General features: G+C 36.7%; 1 protein-coding gene across 5 annotated transcripts in view; it reads left to right on the top strand.

The window, feature by feature from the left end:
- Positions 1-26564, top strand: part of PPP4R4 (protein phosphatase 4 regulatory subunit 4) — a 56439-nt gene that overhangs the window by 6969 nt on the left and 22906 nt on the right. For 3 of the 5 annotated variants that reach the window (XR_005257154.1, XM_038138806.1, XM_038138804.1), the window contains exons 3-7: positions 14633-14735; positions 21510-21657; positions 22359-22432; positions 23402-23508; positions 25960-26067. Coding sequence is in view for 3 of the 5 variants with exons in the window: in XM_038138806.1 (XP_037994734.1) it covers positions 14633-14735; positions 21510-21657; positions 22359-22432; positions 23402-23508; positions 25960-26067 (540 nt within the window). In the remaining 2 variants the exon portion in view is untranslated. Of the gene's footprint in view, positions 1-14632; positions 14736-19200; positions 19299-21509; positions 21658-22358; positions 22433-23401; positions 23509-25959; positions 26068-26564 lie in introns of those variants that run through there. The other 2 variants (XM_038138805.1, XR_005257155.1) reach the window with 2 other exon arrangements.

The raw sequence follows: 26564 nt of genomic DNA on the forward strand, positions 1-26564 counted from the left end.
AACCTTTTTGAATAAACACCACCATGTCAAATAAACTATACCACTAAGTGCCATGCCCATTCATTTTTTGAACACTTCTAGAGATTGAGAATCCACCACTGCTCTGAACAGCCTTAACTAAGGAAAATTCTTCCTGATCCTCAAGTTGAACATCCCCTGACACCGATTGAGGCCATTTCCTCACATCCTGCCACTTGTTGCCTAAGAGAAGTGTCTGATCCCCACCTGGCTCCAAACACCTTTCAGGTGGCTGTGGAAAGTAGTAAGGTCACCTCTGAGCCTCCTCTTCTCCAGGCTAAACACCCCCATCTCCCTCAGCTGCTCCTCACAAGTCTTGTGCTCCAGACCCTTCCCCAGCTCTGTTGCCCTCAATGCTCCAGCCCCTCAATGTCTTCCTCAATGTCCTGAGGGGCCCAGAACTGAACACAGCATTCGAGGTGTGGCCTCACCGGTGCCAAGTACAGAGGGACAATCCCTGCCCTGGTCCTGCTGATCGCCCCATTGCTGACACAGGCCAGGATGCCATTGGCCTTCTTGGCCACCTGGACACAGCTGGCTCATGTTCAGCCACTATCAACCTGCAGTCTGAGGACCTTTTCCATCAGACAGCTTTCCAGCCATTCTGCCCCCAGCCTGTAGTGCTGTGTGGGGTTGCTGTGACCCCTGTGCAGAACCTGGCCCTTGGACTTGTTGAACCTTATACCACTAGCCTCAGCCCATGGATCCAGCTTTTCCTTTCCTACCCTCCAGCACAGTGACATTCCCACCAAACCTGGTGTCATCTGCAAACTGACCAAGGGTGCCCTTGATCCCCTTGTCCAGATCATTGATGAAGTTATCAACCAGGGCTGTCACCAGCACTAAGCCCTGGTGACCAATACTAGTGACCATCTGCTAGTCTGAATATGCTTTCACATGATAGTACCCTGTAAAATAATGACTGTTGCATGCTAGTGACTGAAACACAAATCTCTAGGCAATTTTTCAATCGTTGAATGGCTGGGGTCAGAAGGGATCAAAGGTCATCTAATTTCAACCCCCTACCATGGGCAGAGATACCTTCAGCTAGGCCACTTTGCTCAAGGCCCCAGCCAACATGGCTATAGATGCTTCCAGGGTTGGGAACTCTGGGCAATTTCTTCCAGTGCCTCTCCACCCTCACAGTAAAGAATTTCTTCCTAATACTCAATTTAAACCTACTCTCAGTTTGAAGCCATCTCTGTCCTATCACTACATGCCATTGTAAAAATTCTTTTTTCCGCTTTCCTGTAGGACCCCTTTAGGTACTGCAAGGCTTCCATAACAGGCTGCTCTCTTCTCCAGGCTGAACAATCCCGATTCTCTCAGCCTTTTCTCACAGGAGAGGTGCTTTGTCTCTTTAGTTGCCTTGTGACTCTCCTCTGGACAGGGTCTTGGTTACCCTTCTTCTTCAAACACGTTGATGTCCTTTCTCTGCTGAGGAAACCTGACCCAGCATTCCAGGTTGGGTCTCCTGAGAGCAGGGTAGAGGGACAGAGTCACATTGCCTTGCTGGCCATTTGGATGCAGCCCTGAAGACAATTGGCTTTCTGGGCTATTGCACAGTGCAATAGGAGCCAGCTCTCTCCCACAAACACCCCCAAATCTTTCCTAGCAGGGCTGCTCTGATCTGTTCATCCCCTGGCCTGTGTTGATACCAGGGTTTGCCCTGGCCCAGGTGTAGCACCTTGCACTTGGTCTTCTTAAACCTCATGATGTTCTAGCAATGCTCAGCTTGGTGTTGGTGGCAGACCTGCTGAGGCAGCACTCATTCCTTTTGTCTGTACCATTAATGAAGATACTGAATGACACTGGTCCCAGTACGGACCTCTCAGGGACACCACTCATCACTGATGCCCATCAAGCCAATGGCCACTATCCTCTAAATGTGAACATCCCACCAATTCCGTATTTACTAAACATGTCTTTCTTGCAAATTCCTTCTGGTGTTTTGAGGATTACTTTGTTGTAGGCATAGGAAGCCCTTCACATGTCATGATGTGATGCTTCTGTGGCCCTGTACTCTGACTCCATATGTTGCTAGCACAAAGAAGAAACAGCAGTCAGTATTGATTCAACTACTCTTTCCCTAAAAGCAGGTTAGCAGCATGCACCACAACCTGTTCCAAAACACCTGAGTACTCTTGAGACTCTTCAGAAGAGTGACTCTTAGTGCTGATATGTTGATACACCCTGTACTATTGCATTCAGGGCAGTTTAAAAGTTTTTCTGAATCTCTGCAAAGCAAGGTAGACAGAACTCCTTTATATATTGGTTTGTATTACTACACTGTAAACTTTATGTGAAGTTGTTTCACTGAGGTGAAATTCTGATTATAATTTTAGGACTTCAGGAACTAGGACTGCAGTCTTGGACCTGTATCTGTGCCTTTGCAGATATGCTGTGACAGGAGAATTTGGAACGAGACAAGAAATAGCTTTGTTGAGATTTAAAATTAATCCTGGTCTCTGGGGTAAACTTGTATAATAGTTCATTTAGCTATTTTTAGAGTTAACTTTAGTAATACTTATGTTTTTTTCCTTGTTCCACCAGCTGATACGCTAAATGCCAACACTGAGTTACCCTGGATTTTGTCAAGCCTTGGAGCCCAAAGCTTTATGTCACAGGAAACAAAACCAGGATCATTTAATCACTTAGACAGGATTTTTTTTTGCAGTGGAGACAGAATGGGAATGTAGACAGTCCTTGAGACTAAGCAACTCAAAGAGGTCTACATTATTCAATGAGAAGTTCTCCAGTGTTGGTAGGAACATCTTATTTAATCTTTTAGGGGCAGTTTTTTGTATAACAGAAGTTCTCTTTAGTACTTGAGGACAAACAGAAAAGGAAATTGAAGTGATTTCTATAGCAAGGCTTCTATTGACATAGTCTGGCAAAACCTGTATTACAGCTAAACAACCAACTCTTTTAATTATACACAATTATAGGACTCTGTACCTGAATAAGAAGGTCGCGTCAGATTCAAAAAGTGAGGCCAGAACTGGCAACTCTAGCCAAAGACAGTTATGTCCTCAGGCAAGGATTTTTTAAAAAACACCAGTAATACAAAAGCACATTGATGGAAATTGTTAATAACTGAGTTTTTCTTGAAATTCACCCTTTGAGAATTAATGTGTCACTGGCATTCTTACATCTTGATTCTCCTCTCCTTTCCACCAGTGTATCTTTACCTTCCTAGAGCAGGTTGTGGATGTGTCTTTGCGATCTGAACAGTAACAGTATCCTTTGCAGGCTTTGAAAACCAAACTTTGACAAGATGAAATCTTTGCCTTGGAATGCTAATTCTCTATGGCCTATCCACCCTTGTATATGGAAGAAAAATGTCTTTCTGGTGTAAGAGTGATAATTAAACAGAATGAAGAAAGGGACTAAGAATCACTTGAAAACTTCTGCTAGATCCCCTGGATACAGCTGTCTGAGGCTTTTTTGCTGCTGCCTAATACTTTGACACAAGCAGAAGGTATCAGATGTTTCACATCCTTATTATTTGAATGGACTTTTGATGATGCAGGTATTCATATTTATATTATTCTATTTAGCTTCTTTTACATTAAAATAAATGTTTCTGCATGTTTCTCTTTGCAAAATATTACCCTATGAGGGGTTAATGTTAAGAAATAAAAATATCAGGCTTGGGATATGTCCCTGTATCTTGGTAGCAGTTGTTCCAGCAGCAGTTTTGTTTATTCCATGCTAGTGACTGTGAGTTGTGAGAATGTGTGCACCTCTCATGTACAGTGTAGCTGAGTCATTCCTTGTCAGTCGTATCAGTTCAGAGCAGGACCAGGGGTAATTGCTCTGCTTTACTGAACTCATAAACTGTTGTTGGAAACGTCTTGCCCATCTATCCCTTATATGTTACCTTTCCTAACAGACTAGACAGAGACAGTCCTTCTTAGTCATTGCCTAATTCCAAAATTGCAGTCGCTTTGTTTACAGAAACATACTACGGTGTGAATTTAGCCTTAGTGTTTCTGTGTAATGCCTACTTCCATGTTCTTCTACTTGTACTTGAATTTACTCTGAGAAAGTCAGATGTAGGCAGTGTGTAAGCAGGGATAGATGAACTGGCATGAATGGAATTGCATCATTTTAAGTGTGTAACAGAGATTTGTTGTAAGACTTCGGATATTTTTTTTTTAAACTCACAATGTTTGTAAGATTCTATAAATGAAGGTGATCCACGTTGCTAAGTAAATATAATGTGTAGTGGTGAAGAAAGGCTGCAGTCTCAAAGAGCATAGTCCTACATTCTTTCTAATAGGGAAACAAGTAATTTATGCATTGTTCTTGTCCTTATCCATTTTTCAAGAATCATTCAGTTTAAGAGAATACTTCCAACTTTGGAAATAGACCAATATGGCATTTTTTCCTAGGACATTTTTCTCATAAGTTTTTAGAGTTAAATCTCCTATTTGATTGTTGAGGGGAAAAAAAAAGGTTTTTTTTTTTTCTTTCCCCAGTCTATCTTAAATCAGAATGATGTAATTTTTAAAAAATTTTTTAAATGGCAAAGCAGTGCAACTTTAAATAAAACTGCATAAGTTTCCAAAGGGTTTTATGTGATAGTCCAAGAGAAAAGGTATGAACAGAAAATCTTGGAGAACTTCTGTTTTTTGGAGTAGCTTTGTGTCCAAATTGTCAATTATGCCTCTAGTAAAAACTAAACATTTTTTGAAGTAAAACCAGTAAATTAATTTGAGTAGGTATCAATTTGCTTCTCCCTCTCCCACCCCGCTGCCTCCCCATGGCTATTGTTGAACAAGAAAGAAAAACATCAAGCACTAGAGCCACCAGTTTATGCTACAATTAAATAAAAGCTGTTCAAAGCTATTTGTTTAATTCCAAGGCATTTCTCTTTACCAGTTGGAGAAGACCAGGAAACTTGGTTTCCAGGTGGATCAAAGCATTTGATAACACATGTGATATTAGCAGAGCTGCACAGAAGTGATGTTGCGCTCAATAAAACCATTGCATTTTGCTTGCAGTAGTTTATGCCTATAAAATGGGATGATTAACTGTTTGTGCTGCATGAGAAGTGCACCTTGTGGTCAGATTTTTGTAAAGTGTATATACTGGCTTTTTTTTTTTCCTCCTCCTCAGTGAAATTGCTTGGCAACTTCTGTTACTAAGCATATATTGAGAAAGCTCAACTAGGGACAGAAAGAAAATGCTTTAAACATGCTGATTGTATTTTTGTTGTAAATAGGGGCTGATTGTATTGTTTCTAGCAGAGTAAACATATGTAAAAGAGAAATGCGAAAGGCATCTGCTTTAATACACTTTTTTGCATGATAATATTGCTCACATTGTTGAGCAGGCTTGGAGATAAAAATCCTATCTTTAAATGGAGAAACAGAAAAGATGCCATTTTCACTGCTGAAATTGTAACTGAGCTTTCTGAGGGGGAGGATTTATGTCCATATTAAATAGCAAAACATGAGTCATTGCCTTATTGCTGCTTGCACCAAAATTTTTCTATTATAAACAGTTAATCTCTTTTATGTAATTTCATTTCAAAGCTCAGGACTAGGACACCTATTTCTCTGCCATTTTGGAAACTAGAAGTTAGCCTATAGTTAGTTAGATTCAGGGCAAGATTTAATTTTATTTTTGTTGTTTTCCAACTGCAGCAATTGATAGTCACTAAATCAATGGAGAAAATAATGATATATACTTGAAATTAACCTGCTTATTTACTACAGGTTTTAACCCAAGAGTATGTCTATTTCTTCCTGTTTTTATCACCATGTAAAGCAAACTTAGGTGTATTTTAAGGGTTACTTGTTCATAATTCTTTTGAACCCTGCATGCTTGTTGTATTGCAAGAAAATACTTGCATTATGAGTTTGTAATAAATCATTACAAGCATACTGATATGTAAAAATCAACTCTTATTGTGGATAAATATGCTTGTGCTTTGATCACTTAAACTGTCCCACCTATTTGAGAATGATGTTAGAGGATAGATTGATCAATAAAGTTAATATACAGATCTTTGTATCTTACAAATTTATTGCAAATTCTGAGGGCATTAAGTAAAAATTTCTTCAGTGTCTCATCTTCCTTATTAAATGAAGAATTTGGTTTTGATCTTTTTAAATGAACAGTTGGAACATGGCAGCTTTCTGATCTATTGGGTATAATGTCCCACATCCATAAAACCCATGAGCTGAAAAAGATTCTAACTAGAGTTTAGTACTTGATAGGACATTTGAGATGTTCCTGACTCACTTTACCTGCTTTTTGGTAAAGGGTGTGAGTGTTTTTCCCCAAATGTTATTCCTTCCTCTTTCTCACTTTCATTTTCTTTGCCCTCATTGCTGTGACTGAGAGTTTGCCTTAAGCTCATTATTTTAAGGTGACTGCACAGTGAATACCAACTGAGATGGTTTATGTGACATCTGTAAAGATGATGGCCCAGTGGAAGTTGTATAGAACTTTGGAGTTTTTTATGCACTAGAATAACATTGATAGCTTAAGCACTGTGGGCTGTGTCTACAGCAAATTCTGCCAGTCAATATCCATTTGCATGGACACCTCTTCACATAGCTAATAAAAGTATGGTTCATGAAAATAATATATTGTGTTAATACTACACCATGAGCTTAGGCTAAAAATTTATTGTCCCAAACCTTTCAGTGATCAGTTAAAGTTCTTTTTCAGTAACAAACAAACCATAGGGAGGAGGGTTGGGGAATGGCATGCAAATAGTATTGTATCAATGGATGCTTTTTAACATAATTTTTCTTTTTCTATGTTACTTTTTCTTCCATAGAGTGATATTGATATCAACATAGTAAATACATAAGCCAGAAATTCTGGTGCTTGACACAGAATATAGGCTGTGAAGGATCTATGCAGCTGAGCATATTTGATATGCATTCAATAGAAAGAGATACTCTTTTCTTCAGAGGTGGTTCTGGACTAATTTTAGTAAATGTGGGTGGAATTACTGGTAAATGTTTTTGTTTATTCTTTCTATTGCAGAACATCAAACTCTTTCTGGGATAACTGTATCCCTGGAAATAAGCTAATATGACTATGTGAGGAAAAAATAGTGTAGCAAAAGGCTATTTAAGATTATTGTGGTGATTTTGAAGATAGAGAATGTTACTAGGACTACTACAGTTACCTAAACATAATTGAGTAGTGTCTTGGATTAACCCCAGACAGCTGCCAAGCCCCACGCAGCCACTCACTCATTGGGGGAGAATCAGAAGGGTAAAAGCTGTAAAGCTTGTGGGCTGAGATAAAAACAATTTATTAGGGAAAGCAAAAGCCATGCACACAAGCAAAGCAAAGCAAATTCACTGCTTCCCACAGGCAGACAGGTGTTCAGCCAGCTCCAGGAGAGCATGGCCCTGTCATGTGAAATGGTGACTTGGAAAGTGAAACGCCATCATTCTAAATATTCCCCCCTTCCTCCTTTCCCCCCCACTTTCTATACTGAACATGATGCCATATGGTCTGGAATATCCCTTTAGTCAGTTTGGATCACCTGTCCTGGCTGTGTCTCCCCCCAGTCCCCCATGCACCCTCAGTCTTCTCCCTAACATGGAGCAGAAAAAGCCTTGGCTCTGTGTAAGCCCTGTTCAGCAATAAAAACACCATCTCTTTATTATCTACCCTGTCTTCAGCAAAAAAACCAAAACACAGCCCTATAGCAGCCACTGGAGAGAAAATTAACTCTACCCCAGGCCAAACCAGCACAGGTAGGCGGGAGGATTCTGATGGTGTGCTGATAATGTTTTATAAAGAATACAGATATGGATTAATTATCTGTATATGTAATGCTCGTTTTTATCTACTGCCTGAAATTATTCTGTCAGAGAGCTGGAAATTTGAAAGATTCGTGTCACTACTTCAATTTATTATGTTAAATGTATTACCTGGTTTGATTGTCAACTCCAACATGGAACAAATGTTATGTTTGTTTGAGAGACATGACTCAAACTCATCTATTTAATTGAGTAGCTGAATTTTATTCTGCTTTCCAAAGTGAACATAAAGCAAGTAAAACACTTTTTTTTTTTTTTTTTTTTTTTTTTTTTTTTTTGACAGAACATGAATCAGGAACAGCTTGAAATTGAAGCAGTTTTTAGTTATTTGTGTATTTGCCTCAGAAAGCTGCCTTCAATCTATGGTCTCTTTTGATACATGAGAAGGCAGCACTAGAGTCAGCTGTTTGACACTGTATTGCTGATGCATGGAACTGCACCAGTCTGAAGTAGCTGTCCAATATACTTGAAAATATGAGTATACTTGAAAATATGAGTCCAAATTACTTGAAAGTATGAGTATTGAAGCTATGTATACTCCTTGAATAATGAATAGAATGTGAACCAGCAAAGCTTTCCACTTCTAACTTGTCTAAAATCTAGCTCTTATATGGAGTAAGTTCACTGCTCATGTTCATTTCCTAATTATTTTTTGCTTTTGAGTCATCAGGCCCTTTGAGTATAACAGCAGTAATTTGATAGAAATTTAATATGATCTGTTGAAAGTCATTCTGAGCCCACAGTTAGATTTCCTTGGCTGGGAATAAAGCTGCTTCTACAGCTAAAACTTCAAATTGTTTCTAAAATTTTAGATATATTTTTCAGTGCTCACATTTTTACTCCTATATTTTTCAATTTAGAACATAAGCTTAGCTTGTATTATTAGACATGATGCCTTACTTACAATAAATAGATCCCTATATAAAATATATATCTAAGGTACCTAGTTATGGTTTTCTTGCATATGAGGAAAATACTGTGATCAAAAGCTTCATACCCTCTCTTTACTCTTCTTTATTTTTATTTTCTTGGGGCTTTTCATTCAGTCACTGTACTAATACCCTGTACTTTCATTCTGTACTCAGCTTTTTATTGGTGTCTCTGTGATTATTTTGTATTTGCATTTTCTTTTGATCCAGTCCCTGTGATTTTGAAAAAGGCTGGTCAACTCATGTACAAAGTATGTTTTGTTTACCATTTGTCTGTGTTCTACTGTTAGTAAGTTTTTGTTATGGGGATTATAAGCCTATTCTAAAAAGTTGAATTTTTTGAAAGATTGGCAAGAAGTTCTACTTGTACTTTAATTCTAAAAGGCTAGGGTTATTGAGGCTTTTACCATGGTCTTCAACTCTTGCATATGCAGAAGGGTCTTTTTTATGAAGCCAAGCAGATATAGGCAGAGACTAGTTAACAGTTGCTTTCCTAACCTTTAATATGCTTTTCTTAACAGCATGCAGAGGAATTGTGAGTGGATTTAGCATAGCATAATTTGTTTTTAAATTATTGAAGAGACTCATAGCAAGGGTTGAGGTGAAGTGGCAGCTTCTGTTAGAGCTGTCAGTAAATCTTGAAAAAATAAACAATTTTTTTAGACCTGTGAGTCAGTTTAGAAAGGAGATGTTGAAATGTACAGGTACAGCTTTATTTTTTTTAGAAATTCTCATCAGCTTCTAGGACTGTTAGATTAGAGTTGCTGTGAAAAAAGGAGTATGGAATTGATTCAGGACGGAATATGCTATAGTCAGAAAGGCTAAGAAGGCTTGATAGAAGTACACACAGTAATAAAGTGCAAGCTTGGGTATCTGTTGTTTATAATGCTCCACACAGGTAAGACCCACAAACTGAAGAGGACTCTTAAGTAGATTTCAGTACTTATTAGGTAATTTACAGTTTTCCTCTCTGTGTGAATGAAGTATATGGATAGAAAAAATAAGACTGGAGAATGAAAAGATATCCTGTGTCTAAATTAGACTATTGAAATAGTCTAAATAGACTAAGAGAAATTTACGTCAACAGAAGTAATTTACCCTTCTAGGATTCAGTTAGCATCTGTGATTTTTTTTTTCACTTTCAGTTTAGAAAAATGATAGGCCTTGTACTTTCTCAGAAGACTTCTTATAGCACATAATGCGTGCTGTGAACATGACAAATCTTGTTGAATGTAAAAATTATAAGTTCTGGGTCAATGGATGAAGACTGGCAGAATGAAAGATAATACCAGCTCATATCTCATTTTTGCTATATCACCTAGGAATGGGAAATGGCATTATCTTGATCTTGAAGTAAAAAGACTGCCTTTACTTTTCACATTCAGACTCAAAATAAAAAATGCCAAAACGAATTCTACCCAGAAACCATACAAAATGCAATATATGTTATAAGTCCTCTAAGGAAGATGAAATATTTATCTTCTAGGAGATTGTAATGTTGATATTGAGGTAATATTTGAGAGGAAAAAATGTGTTTCTTTGAGGCACTTACATTCTTGATTTTTTTCTTAAAATTCAAGGGAGAAAAGCTCAATGTTTATTCATAATAATTAATGTATAAACTCATAGACCTGATGGTATTAGGAAGAAAGAAATTATTGTGTCATTATAATGTATGTGGTTTGGTTCAGAAAAAGATAGGGGTATCTGTATGAGTTAGAAATTCTCCTTTCTCTATTTGACAGATATTCAGCAAGGAAACAAAAATAAGAGACTTCAGTTGACCAAACCTATCCTGATAAACAAGGTTGCTATGAATACAGACCTACTATGAAGCTAAATCTTGGGTTTTGGTTCTTACTGTAATTACAGCAGAAGTTTCACATATAGTGGTGTAATTTCAGATATGAACTAAAATCAGATCAGTTTCTTCTTATTTAATATATAGACCATGTAGATTTTTCACAATAAACTGAAGATGATTCTCAAAGGAAGTCTTATGAGCCACACACTTTGATGTTATTGACGGAAATATTTATCTGGATTTTTAGTTTGCCTTGGCAACTGTAGATTGTACAGGAAAACAGAAATTGTGGAGGGAGAATTGAAATTGAATAATTCTGAAAAGGCTAAATCCTGTCAGATACTGATCTTTTGTACAAATAGGAAATTAAGTCTAGGATTTATGAATCCCAGTCACAGAAAGGTTTAGGTGGTTGGGAACCCCTGGAAGTCATTTGGTCCAATACTCTGGTTAAAGCAGAGCACACTTCCAAGTCTGATGCCATTTGATGCTAGATCACGTTGCTCAAGACGTTGACCAGATGAGTTATGAATGTGTCTGAAGATTCTCACAACCATGGACACCGCTTTTCAAGTTTGAGTGTTTGTGAGTTTCATTTTCCTAATACCCAGTTAGTTACTTAATACTTTGATATTTTTTTAATCGTGGTGTTCTAATCCCTCACTCATTGAAGTTGCTAAATTTTTACTTCTGTCTTCAACAAATTCAGATTTCGACCAACATAGAATGTTATAGAATGTTGCACTGAAAATGAAGTCACTTTAGGGGTGTTAACGCTGTAATTTCCTGCAGCCACTCATCAGAACTTCTGTTTACACAGAGCACAGACTTGAGTGGTTGATTCAACAACGGCTATTTAACAAATCATTTTTGCCAAACTGGTGCAGTTAGCCATAGTGTGAAAGAAAAGCCTCTACACAAACAGAGCTTCAGTTAGAGCTCGGGTAAACATTGTACCTCAGTCTTCTTTACAATACTGTATTGTAGGCTAATGTGAATAAAGGAGAGAGAGATGTAAATCTGTCTTTTCTTTTTCAAAATCCTTTGTGGTAATATTGTCTTGCAGTACATTCAGTGACTAATCTTCATTCTTCATGCTGCAGAAGGCGTTGTAGTCCTTCCATCCATTTCCAGATAGAAATGTTTCTAATTCAGTACCCAGGGACTTTTAAAATTTTCTTTGTTCTTACCTTGTAGAATCTGCTTTTAAAAATGCTTTAAAAATGTATATAAGAAATCTTATTGTCTCCCATGAGCTTCATGAAAGTTTGCAAAATTGGTAACACATGCACTGAATAAAATCATAGTATAGTTGTGGGAAGGGATCTCTGGAGATCATTTTCCCACTCAAAGTAGTGTCAATTGCAGCAATATATTCAGAGTCTTGTCCTGAATGCAGGATTTTGAGTCCTGTGGATGGAGACTGCACCTCCTGTGTGGACAACTCTTTCCAATATTTGAATACTCTGACACAGAAAAATTTGTGGGTTTTTAAAGGTTTAAATTACAGATTCCTGTGTATCGAATTTGTTCCCGTTGTTTTGCAGCCTATCACTGGGAAGAATCTGCCTCTGTCTTTTTTACTGTCTCACTTGAGAGTTTATACATGTCAAATAAGGCCCCCAAGCTTTCTCTTCTCAAGATTAAAAATCCCTTTTGTCTAAGCTTCTTCACAAATATTGTGATGAACTCGCTGCCGCCTGCCTGTGAGATTCTTGTGTTGAATAGAGAAGAATAATCATGTTCCTTGAGCTGCTGGTGATGCTCTTGAGTGCAGCCCAGGATGCTGTTAGCTACCTTTCCCTCCAGGTCAGTTTCGAGTCCACTGGGACCTCCAGGTCCTTTCCTGCCAGGCTATTTCCCAGTTAGCTGGCCCCCAGCCTCTACTGGTGCATGAGGCTGTTCTGCCACAGCTACAGAACTTGCATTTCCTGCTGCTTGACTCCATAAGATCCCTGTTGGTTTGTTTCTCCAGCTTTCTGTTGAGTCAGCAGAATCTTCTGTCTGTCAGCACTTCCTCCTGGTTTTGTGTCATCTGCATACTGAGGGTGCATTCTGTCCCATCACCCAGGTCATTAATGAAAACTTTATTGCCCCCCGTAAGGTAAACCATGAGGTGAACCACCTGTGGCTGGCTTCCTTGCCGCTAATCACAGCCCTTTAGGCTCAGTAGTTCCCTCAGTTTTCAGTCCACATCACTTTCCACTTGTCCAGCTTGTACTTCATCAGTTTATCTATGGGCATATGATGGGAGACAACGTCAGCAGCCTTGCTAAAATAAGTTAAACAACTTCCACTATCTCAGCCAGTCACATGTTGTCAAGTTGGCTGGTCAGGATTGATTTCCCCTTCACAAATCCAGGCTGACTATTCACTACTTCTGTCCTTCAAATGTTTGTAAGTGGTTTCTAGGAGGATTTGCTTCAGTCTCAAGACAACACAATTATTATGTGAACTTCATTTTTATGATGGTAAAAGAAACAAGAAAAAGCAAATGAAGAAGGAGAAGGCTAGAAGGAGAAGGCTTAGTGCTGTGCTTGTGCTTGAGAAGTGTTTGAAAAGTGCTTTACAATGGGTCTTACAGTTAGACCAGGTCTGGTACCACTGGCCAGCAGCAAGCAGCTGCTATTGCAGAGGAAGGAAGTATTAGGACAGGAGCATTGGGGCCCAAGAGCTTCCCTCCCTGCATGAGGATTCCCAGCATTGCTAAGTCATTGGGATCTCCTGTAGGATGGACTCAAAAGATGAGTCCTGAAGTTTTATATTTAAATGGTACGTGGACTTTGCTTGCACAAAAGAGGCTGAGCTAAATCGCTTCTAAGTATAGGGTTCTGTTATGTTCTTCTATAGTTAGCACTATTAATAAAGGAATAGTGCCTTCAAAACACTGAGCTTATTGTGACTCCAAAGAAAAGACACAGGATTTATTTTAATTTGTTTATTAGTACAAAAATGTGTACCTCTGAGCATTTAGCAATAATTCGCTATAATTCTGGAGTCTTCAATATTTAAAGAAAATCTATGGTGCAGCTCATTTGGTAGAAATAGAAGAGAAATCTTCTGCAGTTGGAAAATTACAGACTGTGTAGGTGTTGAAATGCCTCCTGCTTCACTTTCTTAATTGGCAGTAGGCCAGAAACTAAGAATTTCTGGTTTAAAGGGAAATGCTTCCCTTTTCTTTACGTTTTGATGGATAAAGGTAGCATTTTGTTTGCATTTTTTAGAAGTTAGGGTTTCTTCCATCTTGATAGAAAAAGAATAAAATTTCAATTAAATAGCTTCTCCAAGTTACCTTGGCTTCTTGCATTACTACTGAATAACACAGAGATATGCATATCTTGCCAAAGGAAAAGGATGTGTTGATGTTTAGTTTTGATTTTGGCATCCAGACCCTCTTGCTTTCTGATTCTATTCTAGGAGTTGATCTACTTGAGTAATTTTTCTTTTCACCTCATACTTTTTTTTTCATTGCTGCCTACCATTTCCTTCCCATCCTGCTTCTTTTTTAATTTGTTTCCTTTTTCTATTGTGGGATGCCATTGAGAGAGACAGAATGAGGAGAAAGGTACAAGATCTGTAATTTAACCAAGTTTTTTACATCTTTTTTTAATCGTGTTTGTGTGCATATGACTATACATCTAACTGCTTTCCCTACAAAAAGGAAATAATGGTATATTTCTGTTAAAATGCTGTCCCCTGTGTGTTATTTTCATGTATATATTCTATTTGCCCCCTTCCTATGGTTTATCCCTTGTGTTGCCATAAGGCAAAATATTCCATGAAACCACTGCCTTGATCATCTCCTTTGAAAAGGTCTTTCAAAAGTTTCATATTTTCATGCAAAGCTACACTAAAAATTGAAACATTCCATGTAGGAAATGACATACAATAGCTTGAAAGGTTGATATTTTTAAATGTGGTCTTCTACCGCATATTATTAAAAAAAAAGCCTCTCTCTTTGCTTGCATGAAAAACCTGAGTAGTGTAGGTTTGTTCTTCTTGGTTTTGTTTTCTAATGAAAACCATGAGCTTGTAATCATCATAGTGAGTAATGTATTGTATGTTTATGTTTTTGTAAGTTCTGGTCAGGATATCCAAGGAACAAGTGTGGTGGCAAATCTTCCAGTCCTTATGCGACAGAATCCTGCAGAAACACTTCGTCGGGTTTTACCAAAAATGAGAGTAAGTTTTGTGTGTTGAGGTTTGAATGTATCTTTTTCTGCCAGTTTAATTATTTTAACAAAGGAAAAAAATAATCCCACTCTTATTGCAAACTCAGTCTCTAGGAGGTGTATGTCCGGTAGGTCTTCCGCATTAATTCCCTGAACTTATGAAGTATTACAGGTATTATAGTTTTTTAAATATTGTTACAACAGGGGAAAAAAAAGCAGAATTAGTACTACTTAAATGTTCTAAAACATTTTCCAGTGTTTTGACAGCTTTTTTGAGAATTCTTTTTGAGGACTATCCAGTCATAATGGTTGATTCTGATGTTCTGAATCCCCATTCATCCGAATGTTAAGATCTTCATGGTGCTGTCCAGAAGAGTATAGTTTGCTTTTAGCTGTCTGTGCAATTTCATGTTCTGCCCTCCACATTTTTAGTAAGTCACTGCTAGTTGTGATAAATGCATGCTGACCATGTGATGTTGTACAGTGATTTTATATAGAGATATGTTTTTATAAGGGATATTTGGGTTGTTTAACCTGGGGAAGGAAAGGCTCTGGGTGCATCTTATTTTGACTTTTCAGTTCTTAAAAAGGGGCTTGTAAAAAGATGAGGACAAACTTTTTGGCAGTGCCTTTTGAGATATGATAAAGGGCAATGAAAGGGCAATGGGGTTAAATTAAAGAAGGATAGGTTCAGACTAGATGTGAGGAAGAAATTCTTTGACATGAGGATGGTAAAGCACTGGAACAGATTGCCCAGGGAAGTTATGGACGCCTCATTCCTGGAAATATTCAAGGTCAGACTGGGTGGGACTCTGAGCAGCCTGCTCTAGTGGAAGGTGTCCCTGCTTGTTGCTATCAGGGTGGACTAGCTGAATTTTAAAGGTCCCTTCCAACCCAACCTATTCTATGATTATGTGGTTGAGAAGAAGATATCTGTCTCTGTGTTTCCACTCTGTCCCAGATATGTACCCTTGCCCAGAAGAAATGTACAACTTCATTTAAGGTGTGGTTTTAGGAGCAGCCTTGGCCAAATAAGAACAAGCTAAATCACAAATGCAAATCCAAAACTTAATAATGCTAATGACCCCTAGGACCCCTGCAGAAGAAGAGGGTTAGAGAGGGCTTTATTAATGTATACAAATACCTGACAAAGCAAAGACAGGGACAGGCTCTTTGCAATGGTACCCAGTGACAGAACTGCAGCTGTGGTTTCAATGCACACAAACAGAAACACAGGAGCTTTCTTCTGAGCATCAGGAATCACTTTTTCAGGGTGAGGGTGATTAAGCAGTGGCACAAGTTGCTAAGTGATGTTACTGTCTTCCTCCTTGGAGGTATTCAAAGGCAGTCTGGGCATGTCTCAGCTGTAACTGGCCCTGCTTGAGCAGGGGGATTGTACAAAATGCCCTCCAGAAGACCCTTCTAGCCTTCAAGCATTCTGTGAATATCAGACATCACTTCTCAACTTCATGTTATGTCCTGAAACGTCTATGATCTCAGGAGACTTCTGTTTCTTAAAAGGAGCTGTTTCAACTTTTATCTGATTATTTAGATTCAGCAAATGGTCAAGAAATAGCTCTTCTCGGGACTAAGGACTGGTGTAGACTGACAGATGGTTTAGAAAACATTAAAGTGCTTCTGGTTGCATTGTGCACTATAAGTTGCAGGTCAATAGGCATTTTGCTGAAATATGTATGAGTGTAAAAGTGCTTTGAGAAGAATGGCTTGAAGTTGCAAAGTAATTGGTAACCCTTCAACTTGCACCAAATATCTGCAGTTACAACCACCAATTAGTCTGATATATGTAATGCAGTCTTTCTAAACCAACCTACTGGTTTCAAGAAAAGTTGGATTAGTTTTTTATGCTTACTATACTGAATCCATTTTTTTCCTCTGTTTTTCTGCTTTGAGAGCAGAATTCTTCCTAAAATTAAGGGGGAATAAGAAACACTAGGGATTTTTTACCTTTATTGTTCAGGTGTAGAGAAGTGCTGGTCTTGGCCTGTCTTCAATAAAAAGTCTAGTACGGGAATACAGTTTTTGATTCTAGTTTTAAGTTTTTTTTATTTAGGGATGAAGAAAATATTTGGAAGTATGATCATTTGCATGAATAGGAAAGTATTTGTACAGTGGGAGTTGGATCTCAGTGTGATATTTGATCAGGCTGTACTTTGTAAAAGTATCTTCCTGTATAATATTGAAGACATTCAACTGAAAACAGTATATGAAGAAAGAAGCAGTAGGAATTGAAGATAGAAATATTTTAAATGAAGCAGACAACTTTAATAATAAATGCAATCAATCTTTGAGCAAATTACTGAGACAAGCTGTGTGGATTTCACCTTAAAGTATCATTTAAACCCAAACTGGATGTCTTCCTGGATGATAAATTAAATGAAACCTAAGCTAATGGGCTCCAGACAGAGGTAAAATGTAAAATATAATGAGGTCAGTCTAAATCCAAGAGTTCCTTTAAAGTTTAAGCTTTATAAACTGAAATTTTGTGGAATCCATATGAATTAAGTTCCTTTCTGTGGCAATGCTCTTATAAAGCAAATCCTTCAATGGTGTTCTGTTATCTAATGTTATTTATTAATAGTAGAAGTAAAATGATGTTGTAACCACGTGCACTGCACTTTTAACTGCAAAACAGTATTTGACAACATTAATTTGACCCATTATTTTTTTCTTAACCTTGTTTTTTGTTGGAGGAATCATCCTGACTATTAAATGGAAACTTTTATAGTCTGTAAAGGCATAGTTGAACTCTGCTGCGCTTAGAGTCTTGCAAATGTAATCTGCCATTGCAGGGAAATAAACTGATTTAAATTACTGCACTTGGTTCTACTTCTTTAGCTTGGGAATAATCATTTGTGAAATCAAATTGGCACATGAAAAATGAATTGTGTAGTAGTTTCAGAGGGCTGTTTCTTTGAAGGTATTGTTACCATATAATTGCATAAGGAAACCAGTGTACTTATTTAGCATACTTGCAGACACCCAAAGCAAAATTAATGTTTTTATTAGAGTTGAGGGTAAAGCAGATGGAGCAAGAAATAAATACAAGGAATGTTCAGTCTGAATGCATTGCAAATTTGTATTTCATTTGTGAAAAATGGATAAACCTGGTTACTTCTAGAAATACAGAAATGGGTGTATGCAAATTGCTTATCATTCTGTGAAATCTAGTTAAATTTAAATTGTGTCAAAGACACTATATGTTTAACATAATTGTTTTAGATCTGAGATGAATAAAATCAATACATTAATAAATGTGATATACATACATAAGTAATTATTGAATTAAGTGTCAGTATTTTGGTTGTGCTATTTAAACAAACATACAGTATATAATTTAGATGTTAATGTAGGAATGAGATTAGGAGTTTCCTTTTAAGATTCTGCTGTTGAAATGAAGTTGCATTGTTGTATGTGTTCTTCTGCATAGAGAAGCCCACTCTGGATTTCTGCATGCACCTCCTCATGAACCGTGGAAGTCATTGAAATGCAGATTAAGGGAAAGCTTAGACATTCTTACAAACATTTCTTTTTGTGAACAAAATGGCTCTTTTTAAATGATGTTAATAGTATTTTTCCTGCTTTCCATCTTTGGGCTCTGCAACCAAAAGTGATGGAGGGAGATTGCAGGTGTCTATCCAAATTACTAATAAGACATTTTCCCAAATGCTGTGATTGCAGCCAACTATGATTATTCTTGTTGTTGTGTATATATCAAGCTTTATTCAGTATTGTCTCATTAGTCCCAAATTCATTCTCAGAGCTACTTATTTTCCTAATATATTAGCCTCTTCTTGAAAGCTTTTCTTTTCTGTAGCTGATTTTATAGTTCAAGAAAAGGTGGGGTGATTTTTATCCTTCCTTATACCATACATTAATTTTAAGGTCCATTATCATTACAGTCTTCAGCTTCTGTAATCTCCATTATTTCCGTGTCTCTTAGTCTTAGTCTAAAATTTCTACCATACCAGTGCAATTACTAAAAATGATTTGACTATGTCTCTGCTTGCAGCATTCTTTCAAGAGAATTCTGTTGTTGCAGGACAAAATGTGCATTTAAACTAGAGATGAATTTTCATTTTTCCAACTAATGCAATAAAGTAGGCTTTTTAAATTTTAAGTTTTGAGTTTAACTTGTAGACATCAGAATAGTTAAGAACATGTTAATACCCTTAAATTTAATTAAATACTTAATGCTTGTCTGAGTAAGATAGACAGGGAGAGCTTTTTTAGTCTGGAGTGATAATTTGTGGAGTATCCATGTACAGAAAAATACATTACTTTCTAAATAAATAACTTTATATTAAGTAAATTCAAATTACTCAGCTTGGGTTGTATGAAAATGGAAAGAGAAGACCCATGCTTGCCAAATGCACAACTGTACAGTTCTGAGTGTAAGCATCACTGCAGGCAGGTGTGTAAGCAGTCTAGAAATTTATATTTCAATGTCTCCCGAGGTCCATGAGGAGGCACATCCAGAGAATGTGTTCTCACACATGACTATCCAGAGTTATGTGGATCAGTGGAGGAGACTATTTGGGAACTTTGTTTGTTGGTAAGTAACCCTGTTTGTATTGCGTACAAAGTAAATATGTACGGAAAACTGAATTCATAGAATCACAGAATTATTTAGGTTGGAAAAGACCTTTAAGTTCATCAAGTCCAACTGTTAACCAGGCACTGTTCCATTATTTTCTGGTCTGCACTGCTGTGTTAGCATCTAAAGTGTGTGGATAGTTCTCTTGGTTTTCTTGGTGATGTTTTTTTGAACAAGTGTTAATCCAGAATCCCAGAAAAGTATGGACAGATTCTGATCCCAGAAATGTTCAAAATATGAAACTGGTAGGTGTCCTTATTCTTTCTTGGCTGTGGCTGTAAGAGCAGTGGTGGAACAAGGACAGAGTCTGTGGAAATAAGAAGAAGGTGGTTTCCATGGGTGTTGAATGCAAATACTTTGTTGGAAAGCAGCACAGTGCTGTTTCTTTTTTTCTTTTGAGGGAGCAAGGACACAGAGAATCCTTTTGGAAAGAAACATGGTTGTAAACTGGGACAGGTCTTGAGAGATAAGTTATCGTTCTCCTTTAAATAAGCTAATAATTGTACAGCTGCATGTACAAATGGTTTGACATTTGTAGAACAAGAACTTGTTTTATACCAAGGCAAATAGTAATTTCTCAGTAGTAATTTCTCTCTGTCCTCTACAAACTATTTTCTCAGCAAAATTCCTCTGATATGCAATGCTTAGAGTTGTAGAATCGTTAAATCTGGAAAAACCCTAAGATTATTGAGTCCAGTTGTTTACCCAGCAGCACCATTTTCACCATGTCCCTGAGTTCCCTATCCAGGTGCCATTTGAACACTTCCAGGAATGGTGGAAGTGGTTCCACCGCGTCCCTGGCAGCCAGTTCCAGTGCCTGACCACCCTTTCAGTGAGGAAAGCCACTATGCAGCCACTCTGTCCCCAGCCTGTAGCACTGCAGGGGTTTGTGTGTCCCAGGTGTAGGACCCAGTACTTGTCTTTGCTGAACCTCAGACCATTGGCCTTGGCCTTGATATTAATTAAGACATTAAACAGGACTGGCCCCAGCGCTGAGCCCTGGGGATCCCCACTTGTGACTGGCTGCCAACTGGATGTAATTCCATTCCCCAGCACTCGGGACCCGGCCATGCAGACAGTTTGTAACCCAGTGAAGAGTACAATCCATAAGCAACTGTGCACTTAGCTGCAAAATGAGTATATTTTTAAAAATCTAATCCAGGCTTATTGTTATTTTCAATTAATTTCACCTTATTTTTGATTTTTGGTGAGTGATCTGAGAAAACACTGTTCATATCAAGCAGTTTAAAAAAGAAATAAAACCACATATAAAGTGCTAAGTAGGAAGTATGGGCTTTAGACTCCTACTGAATTTGGAGTAATTTGTAAAATGAGTGTAATGCTTTAATAGTAGAATAAGGAACTTTTTATTTTCTCAGGAAATAGAAAGACACACTTAGAAAAGTAAACAAATAGAATGTTCACTTAGTTGATAAATATTTACAATTACTAATAATTACAATGAATGCTATGTCAAAGATTGCATCCTGCAATCTGTGTATAAGGTCTGTGCATAAATCTGAAATTTAAAATTTAAATTGCCTGATTTTAAATTCAAAAAATTAGTAATACTTCACTTCAACACACTAACTTTGTTTAACTTTTGAGTGGATGGTTTTAAAGACAGCCTAATTCATTACATTCTTGTGTGTCAGAGCTCAGAAATACAAATGTTTAGTTAGCTAGATAAATAATCTAGTGTATCTTGCTTTATTCTTAAGACTATATATATGTACTTTTCATTTGCATTCCATGTTAGTCAAGGGATGAAATTTAAATTGCCTTCTGCTATTTTAGTATCTCTTACTGAATGAATGAATGAAAGAAATACTTATTTTTAATTCATGTGTATAAACAAGAGGAATGGAATTGTTGGCTGGTCTGTTTCTCATTTTGTAAAGCAGAAAAATCCACGCATTGTATTGATGAAACTTAAAGTCACAAAGAATATTATAAGAAACCTTTTCTTTCTTAGAAGATTCATGATATATCATAAGAAAATTTAATCTCTGCAATAAATTGCTATTAAGAGAAAATAATTTTACAGCAAATTTTGTCGTTTACCCAGGTTGTTGCATATTAATTCTAAAAGTGAATGTGAAAATTTAGATATTCTTTCAGTACATTTCTGCCTCACTCTCTAAATTGTTATAATTTGTAATTACACAGGAGGTTCTGCATGTTGCAGGAGTGGAAATGCAGTTAACAGCCGCTGTTTCTTTTTTGACTGTTCTGCAAGAGGAGTCGGTGTCCATTCATACGTACTCCCACTCCTTCCTACACATCATTCTCCAGAACCTGGAACACAGAGATGCAGGTCAGGGCTGCACAGCTACTCTGATGGCTGATGACCTCTACGTGTTTTGTTTCCTTAGTGACCCTACAGTACTGTGTCAACAGTGAGTGCAATCACTGTGACTTGGGATCTAGACTTGCATGAATGGAAAGATTTTTGCATGATGACCACTTTCATACTGATATTTAAATGTAATTCTGATTGAAGCAGAAAAACCTCTCTCACTTTGTCTGAAGGATCAAATCCCAAAGTTGTTTCTGAGTCTGAGCATCTCCTGAAGCACCAACATTTTGTGGCTGAGAAAATGGAGGGAGGATGGTTGACGTTTCTTCTGTGTTGATTATTCTTTCTTAATTTCTTTGACACTAATTTTAGAATACAAAGGGAAGAAAAGGCCTGTTGTGCAACTAGAAAGTTTCAGTGGGTGTAAGAAAAGAATATGCTTCTAAATGAGGGAAATGAGCTTTATAAAGCAATTAGAGTAGTTATTAATTTTATATAGGAATTGGAAAGGGAAAAGAAATGGGGGCAGACCTTGCTTCTTACCTATCCTACTTCATATCCTGAAGCCTTGAATGTTAATATAGTGGCTTTCAGATTCACAGCTCCTTGAAGATGTGTGCAAAAAATTAGAGCAAATTTTGTAAAACTGGGATATATTTTGGTTTAGTTGTTGCACGTGCAATATAAGACATCACATATAATTCATATCTTTTAAACAGGTGTCAGCAATGCATGGTTAGAAACTCTTCTTGCTGTAATAGAAGCTCTACCAAAAGAAACGGTCAGACATGAGGTAATAATAATTTCTCATGCTCACAAAAAAGTATTAAGATTCTAAGACTGTATTTCCTTGAAAGTTTTTTTCACTTCAGTCAGATTTGTGAGATTACCTGTGAAAATGATAATGGTTGTGGAACACACTGTAAGAGACAAATGGGCGAAAAGGCGAGACAGGAAGGTCACCTTAAAAAAAGTAGTGTTCTTCAGCAAATAAAGTCAACACTTACACTCCACTGTAACATTTCCACTGCACTTTGTAATCTCAGTAACATGTTTTCCTGCATCCTGTTTTGGTTTACAGGGTAGTATCTCACTCTGTTTTCATGAAGAAACTACATTTTGTTTACTATTGGACTAAAATTGCAATATCTGCTAAATGGAGCTGAATGCTGGAAATCCATTGCTTAGTGTATTTCAGTAGTTCTTGGTTTACCAAAACTCTAATGCACTGCAAACACTCTTAATTTTTCACTGTGTAGCTCAAGAAAGAGGAAGAAAATCTGTCACTAAGTTATAATGCCAGTCTCCTTTAGTCAGATAATTTATTCACTTTTAAATGTTCATATTTTGTTAACTTTAAAAGCCTTGCAACAGACATATTGACTGTGTTTATAATTTAAAACAATATGGAGATTTAAATATATGATTGTTTGTGTAGTATAAAAATCCTCATTAAAATAAGAGTAAAATTCAGAACTGTTTAAAAATTCAACTTCTAAAGGGTAAAAAATAAGGTTGGAAGAAACACGGAGAAATTGCTCGAGTCACCTCCAAAATCTAATTGCAATGTAATTTAAAAGATGTAATTTAAACAAAATTGACTATTGATGTGAATAGGTGCCATTATTGTTAATACTGATTAATTCAGTGAAAAGGTTAATGACATTTGGGATATGTTTTTGCAGATTTTTTTTTAAGAAGAGGAATACTTTATTTGATGCTCACAATTTTTTCTACTCATATTTCTTTTTTTTCCATGTAGATTCTGAATCCACTTGTTTCCAAAGCACAGCTTTCTCAAACACTTCAGTCCCGCTTAGTTAGTTGTAAAATCATGGGAAAAGTAGCTAACAAATTTGAAGCTCATATGTAAGTAGACTGTCAATATATTTTCATTCCACAGTGTCAACCAGTATTTATTTATTAGTAGACAAAAATTACTACAAGAAAAGTAGACTTTATTGCAAAAATGAAATACTTTTTTTTTTTTTTCCACAGATCCTTCATTATTTAACTGGCATGTTTAGACTTGCTGATGTTCATAATTTTATGACTTGAGTTTGTATGTTCTTTCACAGATTTGAATGGATACCATTTTTGGGCCATTCTTCCATATTGTTTTTCTTACTAGAAAATAAACCACAAGTGGTTTTCTCTGCAAACTTATAGGCACAAAATACAACTTCATCTCCTTTGAGTTTCTTGTCATAGGAAGAGGAATTCCATTCCTAACTTTTTTATTATGTAACCAAATCTACCCTGTAAATCAGTTGGTTTTTTTTCTGTCCCTCATTAATATGAGGAACTACTGCTGTTCCCTGATATCCAGCCTTTAGATTCAGTGTCTGTGAGCCCGGACAGAAGAGGGTGCAAGGATGAAAGTAAATCCAAGTCACTCATCTGCCCAAAGCAGTTGGTGTGGTTCATTCCTTGGTCAGCTTACCTAGGCCTGTGATAGCAGGACCACTTCCCCAAATGTGTTTGCTATCTGGGCAATCCAGCACAGCATGACTTTGAATCACAACAGAAATCCACCGTGGGCCACTAAATGCCCAGAAACTGCCTAGTTGAGGAAGCCCACTCTAACAATTAATTTGATCTGCCCCAAAATGTAAGAATTCAGTATAACAGAAAAGAAGAAGAACAGAACAATATGACAAGACATTCAGGAATAAATTTCTTTAGATTATGGGTTTTTTGTTCAATAAAAAAGAGCTAGAAGCACCCAAAAGGAAACTATCTAAATCTTCATTTGCTGTTTAGCCTATGCTTGTCGGACATTCAAAAGTTGATAAAATGGTAGAGTAGTATTTTTTGAGAATGTTACCAAATCTTTATGTTCCAAATTTCTAGGACTCTGTCAGAATAGCAGCTGCATATATTTATTTCATGTTACATTGTCATGGAAATAAATTACTTTATGGATTGCTTGGAATCTTCTGTGAAATATAGTAGTGTTAATTAGTAGCCATAACAATCACATCTTTTGTGGTGTTTCTTCAGCATGATTCCTTGCTCTTCAGAAGCAGGAATCCCCACATTTCAGTAAACAGATCTTAGCACCTTTTCTGCACAGCCACTACATTTTAAGAAGATAACTCAGAGTTTTCTGGGATCTTCTTCTGGTAGAGAGCTCTTGAGTGCCGTTCAGAGCTGAGTCCTCAGGTTTAGAATGTGGCAGACTGAGTAAAATTCAGGTCACACTCATTCCCCTTTCAGAAGGGCTCTTGGTATAGGCCCAGAAGACATATCTATCCTCAGGAGTTGGCAATATATAAGCATATCTTCACTTTCTTCTACAAAATGATACAGTTTTTCCTCATAAAATTTATGCTATAATTAAAAACTTTCTATTTGATGTTATTCCTAGTTTTTTTTTTTATATACTGTCCTTGTCATGGAACATTAGTTTTTCTGCCCTCCAGTGTTCCAAGTTAAAAAGCATTTTTTTCTTTTTATGTAGCCCCTAATTTAGTGTATTCAAAAATGCCAAACTTCCAAGACTGTACAATTTTTGAAACTTGAGGCTAAATTTTTCTGTAAGAAGTAAATTAATTTTCACTGAAATTAATGGAGGCTATGCAAGCTGGCTTGAAAATTTGCTTGTCAGTGTCTACATATTATTTATCTTGAGTTTTGCAATAACTTAAGGATTTTTATAGAGGTATTTTATGAATACTTATGACAGAACCTTGGGTAGTGAAAGGAAACACAATGGCTGATTCTGCCAAGTTGTAATATGTGTTTTTACTGAAATAGGAATCAAAATTTTTATTTTGTATCTGCCATTGATTTACATGAATACTTGGTTTACTTGCCTGAAGGCATTGCAATATCCAAGCTTTCAATCTTAAATTCTTTTCCTCCTTTCTTCCTAATTATGTCTTGACTGATACCTGCATATCAAAGATGAGGTATTACAGACATTTAATTGGGATTTGCATTTCCATTTTTATAATCTTTTTATTCTTTCAGTGGCTGTTCAGAAATTGTACTGAAGATTAGAAGTTATTAAATGAGAACAGCATCCTACTAAAGTAGCCTATCTACTATTTTTGTAGTTTATAAGAAATAATAGATAAAGATGAGCAAATTATAATGACAGTAAATGTTCCTTTTCCTGTTTCATTGTAACACATATTTGCATCCAATGTACAATATTATTTTCTAATTGCTGATTATCAGAAAAAACCCTTTACTGTGTGTGATAAATTAATAATATATGGGATAAACAAATAATGTGTGAAAACGTTCAGTACTACTCAATAGATTTTATATATTCTTGTTCTATATATTAATAAAAAATGTTCACATTTTTAGTGTTAAAAGAGAGGTGCTTCCATTGGTAAAATCACTGTGCCAGGATGTGGAATATGAGGTCAGAGCTTGCATGTGTCGGCAGCTGGAGCATGTAGCTCGAGGAGTAGGGTAAGTGCAATTCGCTTGACTGATCTTAAATGCAAAATATTTCTCTAAAATGTTAATCTAAAAACTCCTTTTAAAATTGCTGAATTCATGCATACTCAGTAATGAATTTGGAACATACAGATGTGTTCTTAGTAATTGGCTGTTGGCAGTTGTCTCTTTTCCACTTTTAGATTTTTCTTTCTCTTTCATAGTAAAATTGGTGAACCATAAAGCCAGCAGATTTTTAAAATAATGACTTCATCTGTAGCTTCTTGAAATGATCTCAATTATCCATTGGTGATATTTGTCTTATTTAAAAATTCTGACAAGTGTTAGCTGTTTTAATAATTATTGTGCAGTGTTTTGAGAAAGAATGGCTTTTTAAAACAAATTTCAGCTCAGTATCAACTTTTACTTAAAGCTTGAAGGCCTTCAATATTCACACAGAGGATTGAAGAAGTCTGGAATTTTAATAAAAGAAAATGTTAATTACATAGAGGATTAGTCTCTGAGTGAAC

Source organism: Motacilla alba, chromosome 5 (genome assembly GCF_015832195.1).
Source record: "Motacilla alba alba isolate MOTALB_02 chromosome 5, Motacilla_alba_V1.0_pri, whole genome shotgun sequence".
Lineage (NCBI taxonomy): Eukaryota > Metazoa > Chordata > Aves > Passeriformes > Motacillidae > Motacilla > Motacilla alba.